Source organism: Dasypus novemcinctus, chromosome 16, assembly GCF_030445035.2.
Source record: "Dasypus novemcinctus isolate mDasNov1 chromosome 16, mDasNov1.1.hap2, whole genome shotgun sequence".
Lineage (NCBI taxonomy): Eukaryota > Metazoa > Chordata > Mammalia > Cingulata > Dasypodidae > Dasypus > Dasypus novemcinctus.
The window spans coordinates 73,273,701-73,292,907 of NC_080688.1; the positions used below are offsets into that span (position 1 = coordinate 73,273,701).

Sequence of the window (19,207 nt, forward strand, 5' to 3'; positions counted from 1 at the left end):
AGACTTAATTGTGAGATCTCGGAAACAATTCTTTCACTGAATTTTTTCATGTATTTCACCAGAATGTTATGTTTTACATACGTTCAAGTAAGAGGGTCAAAGTGACTTAATGGATGGGAGTGGGATTGTGGTAGGGAGTAGGAGAGAAATTTCTTTTTTGCAAGATTTTATTATTAGACTATTTCCCCATAAGAAAAGAAGACAGTAAAAGGTGATTTTACTATTTTCAGATATATGGAGGGTCTTTCTAAGTGTTATACTTTTTAGCATCTCTTTCTGCCTATGGAGGAGCACTAAGAATTGAAACATTCAGAGACTAGGCACATCATGCTTTCTTTTGAGGTCATGGTATCTTTTCTTCCTCTTTTGTTAGGAAAGGATTCAAGACTGTAGCAGAACTTTTGCCATTCCTGTCTTGGTCTCTTATCACTTTGGAAAAAGGCAGACGCTTCAGCTAAACTCTTGGTGGGAATAAAATATATGAGAGAAATTTCAGATGTATGGGTTTAGTGCAGGGGTTCTTTGCCAGTCAGTTGAAAACCACGGATCCCTTCTCAGAAGGTTATGGCAGATAGTTTTATGATACTCAATATCAGAGGTCAGAGACAATAAAGATAATAAGTTATTTTTTTTTTAATTCAAGCTCATGGACCCCCTGATATCTTTCAGTGGATCCCTGGTTAAGAATCCCTGGTTTGGTGGGTACCTAGAGATATGGTGATAGGACTAAAGATGTTATCTTTAATACGTTGATGTAAAGCTACATGATATTCTGAGACTGGTTCATGTCTTCATGAAGCTTACATTCTAGTAGGGAAACAGACTTATTCAGAGAATACTGTAATACATAGCATTTGATGAAAGAAGTGAAGTGTTATAGTTAAGAACTCAGGCTTTGGAGATGGACAAACCTAGGTCAGTTCATGGCTTCTTAGTATTTAGCTGTGTGACTCTGAACAATTTACTTAATGCTAATGTCTGAGTTTCCCTATTTTTAAGATATGTCTATCACACAAGATTGTGGTAAGGAGTAAATGAAGGAATGTGTGTTAAACAGTTACCACAGTGCGTGGACATTAGTAGGGACTTATTTAATCCATGGTAACCATAGCATTTCAGGCAATGGGAAGAAGAGAAAAAACTAAAAGGGGTGAAAAGAGGAATGTTGAATGATGGCTGACTGTAGGACTAGTTAGATTGGTCCAGATTGGAAGTTTGGTGTTATGGTTTGCTTTTAAGAACTGGTGCATCCCATATTTTTTATTCTTCTTGATTTGCCAGTGATAACATGATAACTTTTGCTGTTGAACTTTATGTTTTTTGAAGAAGATGACCTTTATGGCTTATTAAAGAGATTATTTTATGATATTTCTTTGTGCTGATTATGTATGAAACTGTTTAGTTAATAATTAAACAAATATGGAATATGATGGGACTCAAAAGGTATATATGTAATAATGTTCCTTACATTTAATTTTTTTTCTTTTTTTAATTTGGTACTTAGGCACACTTATTTTTACATTCCTAGATTAATCCCCGAGCACTCTTGTTTGGTCATACAGCTTCAATCACTTGTTTGTCTAAAGCTTGTGCTTCCACTGACAAACAGTATATCGTAAGTGCGTCTGAGAGTGGGTAAGTGTTTTCTTATTCTTTTTTTTTTTTCTCAGAAGTCTTTATTGCAAATAGTATAAGTATATTAGTAAGTAGGGAGGTTTTTTATCCCCCCCTTTGGAATATCTTTTAAATGAAAGCTTTAGGTCATCTAAACCTAAAATAATATATTTGAAATACGATTTTAAGAATATGAATATTACCTCTATTAATGATTTTTATAAACTTTTATTACATTTTATGACTATGTTTTTGCCTTGCCCTCGAGAAACTTAAGAGTACCATAAAAGATGAAGCATAGTCATTAATCCCATGGCATTCTTTTGAGTTAGCAGACAGCTTTCAGATTATTAAAAAACCTGAATAATGCTGGGTTCACATACATTTGAAAGATGATACCATGAAGTTCATACAGTTATACTGATTTCTATTTAATATATAAACTCAGTAAGACTTCTGCAATAAATGCAGAATCAAAACTTACAATATTGTATTTAATTTGCAAGTTTTGAATTCATTTGACTTTAACTTTTGTTTTTTGCAGTGCCAAGTTTTCTAGCTACATATGCTCATGAGTTAACTATGAATTAAATACATTAATGTGTAAAGAAAAATTAATTTTATGTAGTCAAGTTATTTTGATTACATAAACTATATTACAAAGTTTTCTTTATAGAATTAAAATACAAAAGTCATTTTTACCAGTTAGCATGGGGCTAGATTATGCATTAATAACCACTGGAAATCTCAGTGGCTTAAATGAAAGGTGTATCTCTTGTTTTGCCTTGCCTTTCATGCATTGCCTGGGGGTTCTGCCCTACTTCATTACTATCCTAACTTCAAGGTTCAGGTGGAGGGAGTAGCCACTATCTGGATCTCAAGCAGAGTTTTTGAAAAAGAGAGTTCTGGAGTACCTCCCATCAGTTTTAGCCAGAACTACTCCCAAGACTCCACCAACCAAAAGGGAGGCAGGAAGTACAATTATCCCATTGCCCAGAAAGGATGTGGATTAAGGTGGAGTGGGCAGGGTAGAGGGGGTTGCATGGTGGGTGAGAGGAGTGAGATTTCTGATGAAGAGGTATAATGATTACATTCTGCTTTTTGTGCTGTATGTTAATTTAATGGAAGATTAATTTAAACCACTGTGACAAAGTCAAATGGTACTTTTGAAAATCAGATTTAAAGTTAGCTGTTATTTATTTTATAGAGAGATGTGCCTTTGGGATGTGAATGATGGCAGATGTATTGAATTTACAAAATTAGCTTGCACACATACTGGCATACAGGTTAGTATTTATTTCTGTAACTATCCAAATCAGCATGGTTTATTACAAATATACATTTAAAAAATGGTTTTAAAATATTACGCCTATATTTTTATATGAGAAATTGGGAGAGGGGTAATAGGACAAGAAGACTAAAATTGGAGTTGTGCAAGTGTTCCTTACAAGATAGTTCAGTGGGCGTATCAGTCTGCCAAAGGGCTGCCCATGCAAAGTCCAGAAATCTGTTGACTTTTTAATTTTTTAATTTTTTAAAATTCATTTTTAAAAAATATTACATTCAAAAAATATGAGGTCTCCACGCACCCCGCTCCACCTCACCACTCCCCCCACAGCAACACTCTCCCCCATCATCATGACACATCCATTGCATTTGGTGGATACATCTCTGAGCATCGCTGCACCTCATGGTCAATGGTCCACATCATAGCCCACACTCCCACGTTCCATCTAGTGGGCCTTGGGAGGATCTACAATGTCCGGTAATTGTCCCTGCAGCACCACCCAGGACAACTCCAAGTCCCGAAAACGCCTCCACATCTCATCTCTTCCTCCCATTCCCTGCATCCAGCAGCCACCATGGCCACTTTTTCCACACCAATGCCACATTTTCTTTGATTACTAACCAAAATAGTTCATGAATAGAATATGAGTAAGTCCACTCTAATCCTTACTCTATTCCTCCATCCTGTGGACCTTGGATTGGTTGTGTCCATTCCACATCTATGTCAAGAGGGGGCTTAGATTCCACATGGATGCTGGATGCAATCCTCCTGCTTTCAGTTGTAGGCACTCTAGGCTCCATAGTGTGGTGGTTGACATTCTTCAACTCCATGTTAGCTGAGTGGGGTAAGTCCAATAAACCAGAGTGTAGGAGCTGAAGTCTGTTGAGGCTCAGGGCCTGGCTATCATATGGTCAGTCCAGAGATTCAGATCCCCTAGATATATCTTAAACCCCAGCACAACTACAATTCTGGTAAAATAACAGGAAAAGCTTGTGAAAAGATATCATATCTGAGTCCAGCTCCAGCACTCAGAAACAGCAACTCCAAAGAAGGGCCAACTGACATGGCAGTGAACTCCATCTGCCATGACCATAAAACCTGTGGGTCTCTGTAGCCGTCAGAAGAACCAATACCTGGGGTTGTAGTGTTGACTTTTATAAAGGGTGTTTATTTGGGGTAAAAGCTTATATTTACAAGGCTGTAAAAAGTCCAACTCAAGGTTACTTTTTCACCAAAATGGTTGCCACATGTTGAAGCAAGATGGTTGCAGATCCCTGACTGGTCTCTACCTTCCCCTCTGGGCTTACTCTTCCTCTTGAGTGAAGTCCTCTGGCATAGGACTTGTTTCTTTCTGGAACTCCTATATCAGTTTTGGCTCTCGTCCCAATTTCAGCTGTAAACTATCAGGCAAAATGGTTCATCTCTCCCTGGGGCTTTATCTATTTGAGCCTTCTCCTTTCTGTCACATGGCAGAATAAAAAATGACAGAGCATTCTCCCTCGTATCTTTTTTTTTAATATATTTTTTATTTATTTTTAAAAGATATATAGATTACATAAAATGTTGCATAAAAAATATAAGGGACTCCCTTATGCCCCACTCCCCACACCTCCCACTTTTCCACACCTCCCACTTTTCCAACATTAACAACTTCTTTCATTAGTGTGGTACATTCATTGCAATTGATGAACACGTTTTGGAACATTGCCACACAGCATGGGTTATAGTTTACATTCTCACCCACTCCATTCTATAGGTTATGGCAGAATATATAATGTCCTGTATCTGTCTTTGCAATGTCATTCAGGACAATACCAAGTCCTGAAAATACCCCCATATTACAGCTCTTTTTCCCTCTCCCTGCCTTCAACAATTCCAGTGACCACTGTCTCCACATCAATGATATAATTTCTTCCATTGGTAGAATCACAATAAGTCTGTAGTGTAATACCAGTAAGTCCACTTTAGTCCATATTTTATTCCCCAATCCTGAGGATTCTGGGATGGTGATGGCCACTCCATCTTTAATTGAGAGGGGGCTTTGATCCCATGTGGCTAATGGATGGGACTCTCTTGCTTGCAGTTGTAGACTTTCTTGGTTCCATGGTATGGTGGTTGTCCATCCTCACCTTGTTAGTTCTCTGGGTGAGTCCAATGAATTGGGGAGTAGATGTTGCAACTCTGCTGAGGCTCATGGCCCAGCTGACACATTGACAACCCAAAGATTCAAGTCTCTTGGCCATATACCTACCAACTCCAGTGCCAACTATAGGTTCAATAAAAGGGAAAGAAGAGGCATGTGTAGAGAAGTCACATCTGAGTCCACGTGTGACAGCACACTTGGGAGCACAAACTCCAAATTAGGGTCCACTGTCATGGCACCAAATTCTGGAGCTATCTGCCATCAGAGAAGTAATGCTTATGCGTGTCTCAGCAGGATCTCATAGACAGCCAAAGTAGCTACTACCCCAAATAGTGGGGCTCCTGAGAGGGCTCCGGACACTCCCAGGTCCTTGTGTCTTTTTGAGTGAATGTCCATTTATTTTACACCCAGCAAGGGGAAGAGGACTCAACCTGAGTCATGTCCTCTGACATAGTCAAATCTAAAAGCCCTAATCTTAACAGTCAAATCTAAAAGCCCTAATTGTAATCAAAGACATCTCAGCTGAATTTAATGCAATCAAAGGGTACCACACCCAGAGAAATAAATTAGTTTAAAAACATAATTTTTTGCTTTTGGGGATTCATAAATAATCTCAAACTGCACAATGGGGAACAGTAATAAAGAAAAGGAGACCAAAGAGGAAAGCTGTAGAGTATGCCAGGTTGCACCACTGCTCCTGTTGAATGAAAAACCCCATACTTGGGTAAGTGTTCCAGATGTAAGTAATAGAATTCCCTCCTGCTAAAGTCTTCATGATTCTCTTGGTGACTGACACAAACTAACCTGTTTTTTTGTTTTTTGTTTTTTTTTATCATATCCTTTCTATTGCTTGTGCAGTCATTACCTGGGTACATTTTTAACACTTTCCAAGTCTTTGGAAGAAATTGCCTGGCTTAGTATGTAGAATATAATGGAGGAAGTTGTGTTTTCTGAGTTGTGTTCCTGGTATTATTTCTTACTTTTTCATAATTGTTAGTCTCTTTGCTTCAGTTTACTTATTGTTTGCTGTGTTGAGTGTTGGGAAAATTAAAAAATATTTATAAAATATGATTTAGGTTCTCAATAGGGAAGGAAAGGTAAGAGAAAAGAATTCACATTTATTGAGCAAATATTGAATAGGGTTTTTTTTTGTAATATTTTTTATTTATTTATTTCTCTCCCCTTCCCTACCCGCACATCCCCCAGTTGTCTGCTCTTTGTGTCCATTTGCTGTGTATTCTTCTGTGTCTGCTTGTGTCAGCGGCACCCGGAATCTGTATCTCGTTTTGTTGCATCATCTTGCTGCATCAGCTCTCTGTGTGTGCGGTGCCATTCCTGGGCAGGCCGCACGTTTTTCAGGCTGGGTGGCTCTCCTTACATGGGTGCACTCCTTGCTCGTGGGGCTCCCCTATGCAGAGAACACCCCTGTGTGGCATGGCCCTCCTTGCACTCATCAGCAGTGCGCATGGGCCAGCTCATCACATGGGTCAGGAGGCCCTGGGTTTGAACCTTGGACCTCCCATGTTGTAGGTGGACGCCCTATCCATTGGGTCAAATCTGCTTCCCTGAATAGGCATTTCTTCAATGGTATTTGATTTAGTCATCACCACATACCTACAGGTCACATATAAGGAAGCCGAGACCCAGAGCCATTAAGTGACTTGCCCAAGTCTCTCAGTGAATCATTCCAGTTACCAGCATCCCAAATTAGGTTAATGTAACTATAGGGACTGAGTTCTTTCTGTTACATCATACCGTCTCCTTTAAAACAAACAAATAAAATCATTTGTTAACAAAGAAAACCCATGCTAACATATGAGAAAACAGATATAGTAAACCTCTTGGTGACACTGGCACTTACTGAAATCACAAGGAAATGCCATTTATTAGCATGTGGGGTCATCCCTTGTTAATGTTTGCAGCATTCATTTTCCCATTCAGGACATTCTCTCTGCCGATATCAAAGTGTCTTGGTAGCTAAATTAGTGTTCAGAAGATTGGCAATATAACATTAAAGCAAAAGTTGGGAGGCTGTTAGGTAGGTCTAATGAAATACCTCTGCCCAGAGGACACAGCCCTGCTCTAGTGACTGCAGTGCACGTCTTCCCTGTTAGGTGTTAGATAAACACTGACAAAGTTTGCTTCTCTGTACCCATCCTTTCCTCCTTGATACATCTTCCCCTTATATGGGTCAAGGCTACCTATAGTCAACGTTATTATGTGTTTGTGCCTAATAGTCCCTGGAACCTCCCTTTGTGTCTGGTGGTTTTTAAACCAATCTTCTGAGATCTAGAGGTCTCTCCCTGTGGCTAGTAGAACACCTCTTGGAGTTTTAGTGGCTCTACCTTGAACTTAATGTGCTCCATGATTGTTTATATGTAAGAAGTTGTACTTTGTATATGATGTGCTCCATAATTGACAGATTATATTCTTTTGTACAAAATTGAGCTCTGAGAACTTGACTTTTGAATGTGGGAACAGGCTGGACCCAGGGTTTCTTAGTGATTTCCTTAGTTGCAGTGTAATTACATCTTTGCTCTTTGTGGTTTAACTTCTTGTCCTTACATGATTTGTATCGGGCCCAATATCTTGGAAAATAGTAGGCTGGATAGTAGATGCTTTTACTTTCTAGAAGTCCCCTGGGAGAATCAGTCTACTAAGAGAGCCACTGCCTTTTTGAGGCCAGGGAAAGACAAATCCTTTAATAATGTGCTGGTCCTGTTTTTTATTTGTTTGCTTGTTTGTTTTGTCCTTTGTTGGTCTTGTTTTGATTGTTATCCTTCCTCTGCTCTTTGACTGATGGAAATCCATTTTATCCTTGTGGGCAGTCCTTTCCATGAGTAAGATGTAGATTATGACTGTATTGGTTCTTCCTCTAATTTTCCTCTACACAGAGTATAAATGCACACTATGCACTAAAATTTAGTCTGAAACAACATACTTAGTTCTATCAGAATTTACTTCTTATGGTAATATATTTGAACGTCAGTCATCCTTCATGTCAAAATTTTATTTGATCATATAGTAATAAGTCCATGTTCACTTTTCCATTCATCTAAAATTCTTATCTTTGTAACCAAAACAATTCTTATTTTGTGGCCAACAAAAAAAGTGTTTCTTTTGACCTGATTTGTGAAGCTGATTTTATTCAGGCATTTTATTGATTAATTCAGCAGTCCTATTTTAGATGCTAGAGGGGGATAAAAAGAAAAATTAATCACAAAATCTGCCCCCAAATTATTCAAAAGTGAGGTAAGATGTTAGAAAAGGAATAGGGAAGCAGATCTGGCTCAGCTGATAGAGCATCTGCCTACCACATGGGAGGTCCAGGGTTCAAACCCAGGGCCTCCTGACCTGTGTGGTGAGCTGGACCACACGTAGTGCTGATTCACACAAGGAGTGCCGTCATGCAGGGGTGTCCCCCACATTCGGGAGCCCCACACACAAGGAGTGTGCCCTGTAAGAAGAGCTGCCTCCCACAAAAAAAGCGCAGCCTGCCCAGGAGTGGTGCTGCACACACGGAGAACTGACGCAGCAAGATGATGCAACAAAAAGAGACAGATTCCTGGTGCCTCTGACAAGAATGCAAGTGGACACAGAAGAACACACATGGAATGGACACAGCAGACAATTGAGAGGGGGGTGGAGGGTGGAGGAATAATTTTTGTTCAGCTGTTTCGAAATGTTGCAGAATTAATGTATGTGGTCCATATATATTCATATAAATAGAATATGTACCATATTGTACACACCTGAAAATATTACAGAAGATGAGTATTTAGGAGAATATCATAATCTTGATGAATGTATATAAATCAAGTATCTCAATTAAAGGGGAACATCTAAAAATCTTTTTCCTTTTGACACAAATTTAGTTCTACCAGTTCTCTGTTGGAAATCAGCGAGAAGGGAGGCTTTTATGCCATGGTCATTACCCTGAAATCCTTGTTGTGGATGCCACCAGCCTTGAGGTGCTGTACTCCTTAGTATCAAAGATATCTCCAGACTGGATTAGCTCCATGAGTGTAATTCGATCCCACCAAACACAAGGTTAGTGTATTATGTCCTTTAAGAAATTCAGCACCATGGATTAATGTTTAATTTATTGTATAGTATAATGATTTATCATAAAATAGTATTTCTGTTTAAGAGACAGCTCTTTTAATAATTTATGGTCTTTCTCTTCCATGAAGGCATCTTTGATTAGATTATGTTCATTCCATGTGGTGGATCATTAGCTTTTGGCAATCTTAAGAGTGTTTGGATGATTTTCTGGGGAGAGGAAGAGTATTTTCATATCTTAACCCTTGGAAGTATGTTGGAAGGAACTATAGTTTCACTTGTATATTTCTGGAGCCCAGCTTTACCACTTGCTTAGGAGGGATAGGAAGTGTTTCCATTTCGTATGGAGATAATGAGAAAGAAAAAGATTATACATAGTTAAATTTCATGAAAATCCCTAGTAAGTGCCTGGTATATAGTTGATGCTCAATAACTACGAGTATCCTTCTGTCATTTCTATTGAACGCCTTTTCATTAACAACTGAGAGCAAAACTAAAATTGTTCAGGAAAAGAACAATGATTAGTGCTGAACATTGAATGTATACTCTCATAAAACTTTTTAAGGAGCATTCTTTGTTTTTTTTCTTCCCCAAATGGCTTCATGGTTATAAACTCTTATTTAAAGACTGACCTATAATCACCATTGCCACCAAAACTTCATTTATTCTGTACTCACAGTATTAGGAACAATGCTAAACATTTACATTTACTATCAATTCTCACAATACCCAGTGGGGTAGGTACAGTTGTCATCTGTTGTATAGATGATGAGACTAGTGTGTGCTGACTGTAGCAGTTGGACTCCAGAGCTATTACTTTACTGCCTCCTATCAGTGAACTGCCTGTAGTTTTATGGAAACTTTCATTTATAACATCTTAGGGTCAGAATTCAGCACAGATCTTTTTATTCAACAGCTGTTCTGCAAATATTTATTGATTGCTTACTATTTTCTAGGTGCAGGGGATTGAACTACGAAAGGACTCAAATTCAAGTAATGGAGAACGATACATAAACAATAACAGTTTAGGGTGTAACGTGTGACAATAGGTATATATCCAAGGTAGAGAAATGGTACAGAGAGGATGGAATTAGTAAAGGCAGTGGATGGGGCTTAAGGAAAGTAGGAAAGGCTGCTTAGATAAGATGAAATCTGATCTAGGACTTGGAAGATGAGCAGGAGTTTGGCAGACATGGGGATCAAGTTGTTTCTGCTGGGAGAATCGTCTGTACAAAGGTGCAAAAACATTAAAAATAGTCCTGGTGTGTATGGAGAACGATGAATTGTTTTTTTCTGAGGCAAGAATTATGAAGGGAGGGGTGGCAGGATATGAGGCTGGCACAGTTGACAGGGTACAGATCATGAGGGACCTGGCATGCCAGCCAGAGAACCTGCATTTCACTCTGTAGATCAGGGTTTGGCAGACTTTTATTGTAAAGGGCCAATAATGAATTTTTTAGTCTTTGCAGGCCATATGGTCTGTGTTGCACTACTCAACTCTGTTGTTGTAGTGCCAGAGCAGCCATAGATAATATGTAAGTGAATGAGCTAGCTGCATTCTAATAAACTTTATTTACAAAAACTAACACTGGACTAGATATGGTCCATGGGCTGTAGCTCGCTGACCCCTGCTGTAGATGCCGAGAGTCTTTGGATAAGAATGCATGCAAGGACTTATGTTTTAAATGTTACATTGGTGACATTATTGAGATGGGAACAAACTAGTTAAGATATTATTTTAATAGCTCAGCCAGGAGACAGTGCAGGTTTGAACTAAGACAAAGACTATCGGAATAGATACATAGACTTGCAGCATTTCTCAAGGAGTGTTCTTCCGAGTGTTGGTTCTGAGCTTTGTTAAACAGGTGTTACAGGAAAAGGAAGGTTCTGTGGTTGGGTATGTTTGAGAAATGCTTGTTAAAATTGAGCAGGCTTCTTTAATGTGGAATCTTGACAGAGAGGTTTTTGTGCCTATTAGAGAATTGCTGCTTTATTCCTGAGCATAAAATTGAAAATGAGATTCAATTTAATTTTCCAGCCAATAGAAAACTCATTATTAGCGTGTTCACCTTTAATTACAGTTAATGCCTTCTTTTAAAAAAAATACTATATTTGTCACCAAACAGCTTGCACATTTTGAATTTTTATACTCTTCATATGGATACACGGGCACACACCATATTCCAGAAAAGAATGAATAGAATAGAATAGAATGTAACTTTGATAGAAAATTGTGTGTGGTCCATGCAATTCTAAAGGTTATAGGTTTATAATGTTGAAAACATATAGTTTTCGTCTGCATTTACCATATTCTCTTCTGTGGTATTTGAGACTTTTAGATCCATTGGTATGTTGTACTTTTACTGTAATGACAGCACTTGTATAAGCAGTTGCTATAGCTTCTCTGTACAAGGATCATGGGAAATGTGGTAATAAGTATATTCCAGTGCCTTATGTTACTTTGGAAATTATGCAATATCTAAAGTTTTTACTTATACAATTTTAAAAAATAACAGTAATAATTAATCTTTATTAAAAAATTAGTGTGTGCTGAGTGCTATACCTGTTATGTCCTAATTTTCATACCAGCTCATTAAGGTGAGTAACATTGTTATTCATATACGTTTGCTTAAAGATAAGTAAATTGAATTTGATATATTAGTTAAGTTATTCACTTTTTTTTAAAACTTTATTTCAACTTCAAAAAATAAAATAACCAACAAAAGACAGCTTAACAAATTATGGAAGCATTACTTTAAAGATTCTGTCTAAAAGGAAAAAAAAAAATCCTCTCAGGCACATGTATCTTATTTAATCCTTATAAACAAACTTAGTTGTTGTTTCAGTGTTCAGGGAGATGAATAAATGAGCACAGATTGTTTAAACGACATGGCCAAGGTCTCTTTGTTAATGAGGAAAATGAAAAAAACATCCTTGGCCATATTCACATCTCATAAAACTAAATCCCATCTTTTTTTGTTTGACCATTTAGCGATACAATACTTTCCTTGCCTTTGCTACAAAAATATTACAGTATTACTGTTAACTGTAGTCTATAAATTGCATTAGTTATATTTTTCACATGTACCACAATATTATTTTTTTTGTCTTTATTCATTTTTTTAATATTACATTCAATTCAGTACAATGTTATTAACACCTTGTAATTAGAGGAACATTCTTGTATTACTACCTGCAGATCTCATGTACCTCTGAAATCACTGTTACGCAGTCCCTAGATTATTTTTCAATTAGCATTAATCTTCCTAGACCACCCTGTTCAGCCATAATCACATTTATAAATCAGTAGTGTTAGTTATACTCATTATAATGTGTTACCATCAACTCTACCCTTTTCCACATATTTACATTGGACTTTATTAAATATTCTACATACATTTAGCATCAGCTTCCCCTTCTCAATCCACAGTCTGTCTCCAACTAACCAACACTCTATAATTTAATTCTGTAAGTTTACTTATTGTATTTAGTTCACATCAGTGAGACCATACAGTAATTGGTCTTTTATGTTTTCCACTTTGCACTGGCTAATAAAAGGAAAAAAATGTGATTTTTAATGTATACCTCCCTCACTCTGGAGCCTGCATTCTAATGTTCATCCTCGCAAAATCCAAGCATATCACTATGGTATTGTAACTGGTCTCTTCCCTGAAGCTTATACATTTAGGTTTTATGTCATGTCTTTCATTTTATCACAATCTTTGGAGTTTGTCGTGTACAATACAATGTTTGGAAGGCAGACAAGGTAGATGGGAAAAGGGGTAAATGGGTGCTTTGAAGAAATAAAATGACTGTCATCATCCATGGTAAATAATTGAAAGTTGTCAGTTTTGAGGAATAAAAGTTATTTGTTAACCTAGTAAACAGGAACATTTTGAAATGATAAAGCTTGTTGATTAGAAAATTTTTAAAACTTCAAGTAGCTAGAAACAATTTTTCTGTGAATTTCAAATTTTTGGTGATCTCTATTTAAACTGTTTCAAAATCTGGCTTCTATTATTTTATGAAATATAGATTTATGTTTTTTTATACTAATTGTAAAACATACAGTATGTTTTCAGTGAGCCATCTTAGTATTTCGAAAGAAAACATTATTTGTAAACTTGGCTTCTCATTCCTTTTCTGTTCAGAGGACACTGTGGTGGCACTTTCAGTGACAGGCATCTTGAAAGTGTGGATTGTTACCTCAGAAACTAGTGGAATGCAGGTGAGACAAATGGAACTGGAAGTGATTTTTCTGTTTTTATTTTTCTTTATGTATTTATAAATTTTAGTAATGATATATCCCCTCCCTTTTTTCTTGAGTGGAAGGAAAAAGCTATTCACTTTCTATAGTCTTGTTGATATAGTAGAGAAGATACCCTAGTTGTGCTGTGTATGCAAGTGAATTATTGTCTTCACTTTTGATGGTAGACTTCTACTTTATCAAAGATATGAGTGGAGAAACACTTTACATGGCATAGAAAGTAGAGAAACATAAAAGAGGTGGGGTTTTCCTCAATTGCTTCTGTTTAACCTAAAACTTCAAAGGTAGTTTGCGCCTGGGGAAAAATATAAAATAAGACAAATCACCACAAAAAAAGCATTTTATAAGCCACTCAGTCCTTTAGACTTGAATTTCTTCTTACTTTTTATCCATAAGAAGTTAAAGTAAATCGATTTTTTTACAATGTTGATACTAATCTCTTCAATTAGGGAAATTTTATGCATCAAATCTGGAAGTAACTGGATGAATTGGTCAGTTTTATTTTTAACCTACCAGCACTTATAGCTACAAAAATTAGGATTAATTCAGGTTTTTATCATTTGTCATTGCCAGAGCAATTATACTCTTGACACTTTATCAGTATTTAATCTTAATGGCTTTGGAGTAAATACATTTATGCCCAACTGTTTTAGTATTAGTCAGCCAAAGGGGTGCTGATGCAAAGTACCAGAAATCTGTTGGCTTTTATAAGGGGTATTTATTTAGGGAGAAGCTTACAGTTACCAGGCCATAAAGACGAAGTTACTTCCCTCACCAAAATTTTTGCCACATGGTGGAGCAAGATGGTTGCCAGGATCTGCCAGGGTTCAGCCTTCTTTCTTGTAAGGCTCCATGTCCCAGCTTCTTCCATCTCAGCTGTCGGCTGACGTAAGGCTTGTCTCTCTTCCCGGGGCTCTCCCCGAGGCTCTCTTTCTGGGCTCAGCTGCTCTACAAGGCCAGGTGTAAACTATCAGGCAAACAGCTGGGCACTCTCCCAGGGACTCCAGCATCAAAACTCAGCTCTCTGGACATTATATATCCAGCCATAATCACTGAAAGTCAGCCATAATCACTGAAAGTACTCGGGGAGAGTGTGAACTACAATGTGAACTATAATGCATGCAGTGCAGCAGTGCTCCAAAATATATTCACAAAATGCAATGAATGTGCCTCAATGATGAAAGAAGTTGTTGATGTGGGAGGAGTGGGGGCAGGGTGGGGTATATGGGAACCTCTTATATTTTTTAATGTAACATTTTTTGTGATCTATGTATCTTAAAAAAATTTTTTTTAAAAATTGAAAACAAAAACTCTGCTCTCTTCCTTGCCGTGTTGTTTTCTGTGCGAGTGTCTGCCCATCAAGGGGGCGGGGATTCATCATCCTACTTACATGGCCAAGTCAAAGCCATAATCTTAATTTAATAAGTAAAAGTGAAACCTCTGAATCTAATACAGTCAAAGTGTATCATGCCCAAAGGAAAAGACCAGTTTACACACATAGTCAGTTTTCCTTTTTGGAATTCACCAATAGTATCAAACTGTCACAGTTCATAAAGTGTGTTTTTGCTGGTTTTTACTATTTTGTTGTCTTCATGAGGAGCTAAAATGATGAACATGTCAAGCAATGTCATCTTTTCATTTTGTTTTCTTATCATTGTGTGATAATTTCAGTTGACAACCAAGTCATTTCTCAACTTTTACAAATCTTTTTCTTTTCAGGATACTGAGCCAATATTTGAGGAGGAATCCAAACCAATCTATTGTCAGAATTGCCAAAGCATCTCTTTTTGTGCGTTCACACAAAGGTCACTTTTAGTTGTGTGCTCCAAATATTGGAGGGTAAGATTACATAAATAAGAAACTGTATTTTTATCCCTTAAGATGTTAGTTTTTCAGGCTTCCAAAGATAACTTTAAGGAAAAGCTTGGTGCAAGAATATTTTAACTATTCGTAATTCATGTCTGATTTTGATTTCCATTTTTCAATTTTTTAACAGTGGAGGGAAGAGTTGGGATTTGTATATGTTTTTTTTTTTTTTTTTTTTTTGGTACATGGAAGGATTCGATTAGTGACTATTATTCTCCGGGTCTACATTTCTACTTTTTGCTGCTGTTTTAGTCATTATCTTATTGGTACAATATAAGCAGTCATATGAGTTTTCTGCAGGTTGGACACATCTTTATATAGGGTGGTGTTATACCCAAAAATGCGGTTTTTTTCCCTTGGCTTCTTGGAGTCAAGAGAACATCTCTCTCCAGAGCTAATGATAGAAGGAGTATATTACTTCTCCATTGCCAGGCTCTAATATTTTCACAATAGCAAAATAGCATGTTTTGAGCACTTGCTCTGTGCTTTCCATGTATTATTTCTTTTAATCCTCACAACAGGTCTCTGAAAGAGGTGTATTAGTTATCTAATTCTACATAACAAAATAACCCAAAATTTAGCAGCCTAAAGCAACCAACTTGTATTATCTCCCAGTTTCTAGGGGTCAGGAATGTAGGCTTGGATTAGGGTCTCTCACAAGTCTGCAATCGAGGTGTTGGTTGGAACTGAAATTTGATTTCATTTTTATTCCAGATGGACCCCTGTACCTGATGCCATTTGTTGAATAATTCATTTTTCTGTTCTTGTACCTTTATAATATAGTCTATTTCCATATTATTGGTATCTGTTTCTGGATTTGTTGATTTGTCTGTTCATGTATTAGTACTGTATTGTTTTAATTTACATAACTTTTAATTTGCTTTAACAGATTATATGGCTGGGGCGCTGGTCTCCTTTAATTATTCTTTCTTGTTTTTTTATTGGCTACTCTTATAGTGCTAATGTTTTGTACTGGTAAATATTATAGAAATTCATGGTAAATTCAGCTAGGTTTGTTCAACCCTCAGAGTTCTACCCAAGCAACTTCACTGCTTTTTCCTTAAAGAAAAGTAAAATGAAAGCTGTGCCATTGAATTAATCTTTCCTCTCGGGGAAATTTTCTAGCAATATGGAATGAATTATGATGAACAATTAAAAATAGTAGAAAGGACAATTCTAGGCATTATAAAACCAAAGTTTTTAGTCATGGCTTTACTACTTACTGGTCACGTGACCTTGAAGAAGCAATAGAGCCCTTGTTGTATCGGTTTCCTATCTGTAAAATGGGTGGTGGTGGTGGGGGGAAGTAACAGTACCTGCTTCCCACCTCCTGTAAAGGATCATATGAGAGAATGATTGCAGGCACTTTGTAAACTTTGATTCCCTTCATAAAAATGTCAGGCCTATCAGGTCAGTAGTCTGTGTGTTGCTGGTACAATTACAGGGACTAGACTTTTATGTGATAATTGTTAAATAATAAAACTGAGGTCATTAATCTCATATATATAGTATTTTCGAACATTGATGGAATAAATAATTCCCCTATTAGGAAATATTCTGGTGTAATAGTTTATTGTTTGAAATTTTGTTACCAGATATAGAAATAAAACAGGAGTCATCATCATGCATTCTTGAAATTGACTCCCTGTTACTTACCATCTTCGATGGAGCGTTCCTCCCTGTAGGTGAGAAGGACTGTGGATTCCCATTCATGTGCAGGGAGCATTGCTGCCTGGTGCTGGAAGGTTGTACACAGCTGGGGGCCTACTCATGTTCCTATTAAAGGTAACTGCCTCATGGCTCACTGACAAAATGTCTTTATCTGAGGCAGTGAACTCTAAAGGGCTGAGTTTGTTAAAAGGAACTTTTTTCCTGTATATTGTTTTTTCTTTTAGTTGAAATGTCACTGTCGCTGTGTCTTACTTAAATTACAACATGGACTAGATTGTGAATTTCTTATTCATTGTAGGTATTTGATGCTGGAGACTATTCCCTATTGTGTTCAGGTCCTAGTGAAAATGGACAGACATGGACTGGAGGTGACTTTGTATCAGCAGATAAAGTAATCATTTGGACTGAAAATGGGCAAAGTTATATTTACAAACTACCTGCCAGGTATTCAATAAATAATAAGCTAGGGCTTTAATTGAAAGTAGAAGATTCAGACTTTGGGGTGTGACCAGAAAGTATGAAAATGTGAATGGTAATTTAAATATTTAATTTAGGTAAAACACTTCAGAACATCTTAAGTTAGACTTGTAATTCTGGTTTGATTTCTAATTACAAAATTTAGGTGAATTTTTATTTGAAGTAAAGTATTTTCATAACATCAATTATTTAGTTTCATGCCTACATTAAATTTACTGTAATTAAAAATCCATTTTGTCCATTGTAAAAAAAAATCTTCTCATGTGGAATAATATGATGAAGCATTTAATTTCAGTGTTTTGATTAAATGTTGTAATTTTCCCATTTTCAGTTGCCTTCCAGCTAGTGATTCATTCCGTAGTGATGTGGGGAAAGCAGTTGAAAATTTAATCCCTCCTGTACAACATAGCCTCGTGGATCGAACAGATAAAGAGGTAAAATTTTTCAGGTATTATTTCTAATTGATAGTTACATTGAAAGTTTATCCATAACTATATTGGTGTCTTTTGGTAGTAAGCATTTGAAAGATTCAGCACAATTCAAGGCACTGTGTTACGTTTTATAAAACATTTTGACATGGTCAACTATAAGCACAATTTGTAAATTTGTACTTTTTAAGTATGTAATATGCCTGTGATATAGCACTTACCCTTGTCTAAGAATACAAGTGATCTTATGCTGACTACACATTGGAATTGACTTTTTAGTAAAATTCATATTGAAGGAATAAGTTTATTTTACACTATAACAACAGTGACAGACATAATTTCAGAAGGTCAAAGATAAAGGATGTAATAATGTTGGCTGATGTTAGTTTATTACTTTATGTAGGCATTGTAGTAGCTTCCAAAAATCATAGAGATTTAAATCATTAGATACTTCAAATTAAGAATAAAAGAAATATTTTCTCCTGTAAAAACAGAAGTTCATTATGATTTCTAAAAACATATTAATGTCCATTTAATAATGTTGAAATGCAGCAGTACTTAGTGCTGGGTTTTCAACACTGTATTCTTTGAACAGTAAAAAAGAATCTTTGGGTTTAGAAGTAAAGTGTAGTAATAGAGGAATTCTTGGTTTCTCAACCTGATGATTTTGAAAATTTTGTCTCATCTTCATGTAGCGGGTTAGGGAGGGGAAAGGAATTATTTTGCCAGAAATATTTTGACTATACAATGTGTGTGTGTGTGTGTGTGTATACACACACACAATTAAGATCTTCTGTAATTTGTTCTTTACTCTCTTAAATGTCGACTTACTGATAGTCACTTCCAGTTTAACTAAGGGATAATGATTTAGGCATATATATCATGTTTCTTTAGCTATCAGCCCACTATACATTTTAAATTAAGATTTATGTGTTTTGTGGTGTGATACTCATGTTGGAACATTGGTTATTGCAGTTGCTGTAGCTTCTCCTTGTTAAATATTGTATTAATTTTTAGTAATTTTCAAATATTAAGTCAAATAATTGGTTATGCTTAATATATAATTTCTTTGGGCTAATGATTTTAGGAAACAGCTAGTCCCAAATGCAGTAATTAGATTTTTTGTTAACTATAATTGTCAAAACTGACATCTGTTTATTATGACTGGATGAGATTCCTTCCATGCATTAATGTTCATGTATTTTTGAATTATTCAATATTTTCATTATTCAATATAATGAATAAGAAATCTCACTGAAGGCATGAGATCTTAAGCTGAAAATAATATTAATTTTCAAAATGAAAGTATACAGGAGACTTTCAGAGCTTAAAATGTTATGCTGATAGATGAAAAATGTACTAATTTAAAAAAATGGCGTCCCATATTTGCA

The 19,207-nt window shown here is 36.4% G+C and overlaps 1 protein-coding gene across 18 annotated transcripts in view; it reads left to right on the forward strand.

The window, feature by feature from the left end:
* Nucleotides 1-19,207, forward strand: part of WDR7 (WD repeat domain 7) — a 439,870-nt gene that overhangs the window by 64,625 nt on the left and 356,038 nt on the right. For all 18 annotated transcript variants that reach the window (XM_058277785.2, XM_071208567.1, XM_071208570.1 and 15 more), the window contains 7 exons: nt 1,529-1,635; nt 2,822-2,900; nt 8,921-9,095; nt 13,259-13,335; nt 15,094-15,213; nt 17,210-17,355; nt 17,720-17,822. In XM_058277785.2, the coding sequence (XP_058133768.1) occupies nt 1,529-1,635; nt 2,822-2,900; nt 8,921-9,095; nt 13,259-13,335; nt 15,094-15,213; nt 17,210-17,355; nt 17,720-17,822 (807 nt within the window). The remainder of the gene's footprint in view (nt 1-1,528; nt 1,636-2,821; nt 2,901-8,920; nt 9,096-13,258; nt 13,336-15,093; nt 15,214-17,209; nt 17,356-17,719; nt 17,823-19,207) is intronic.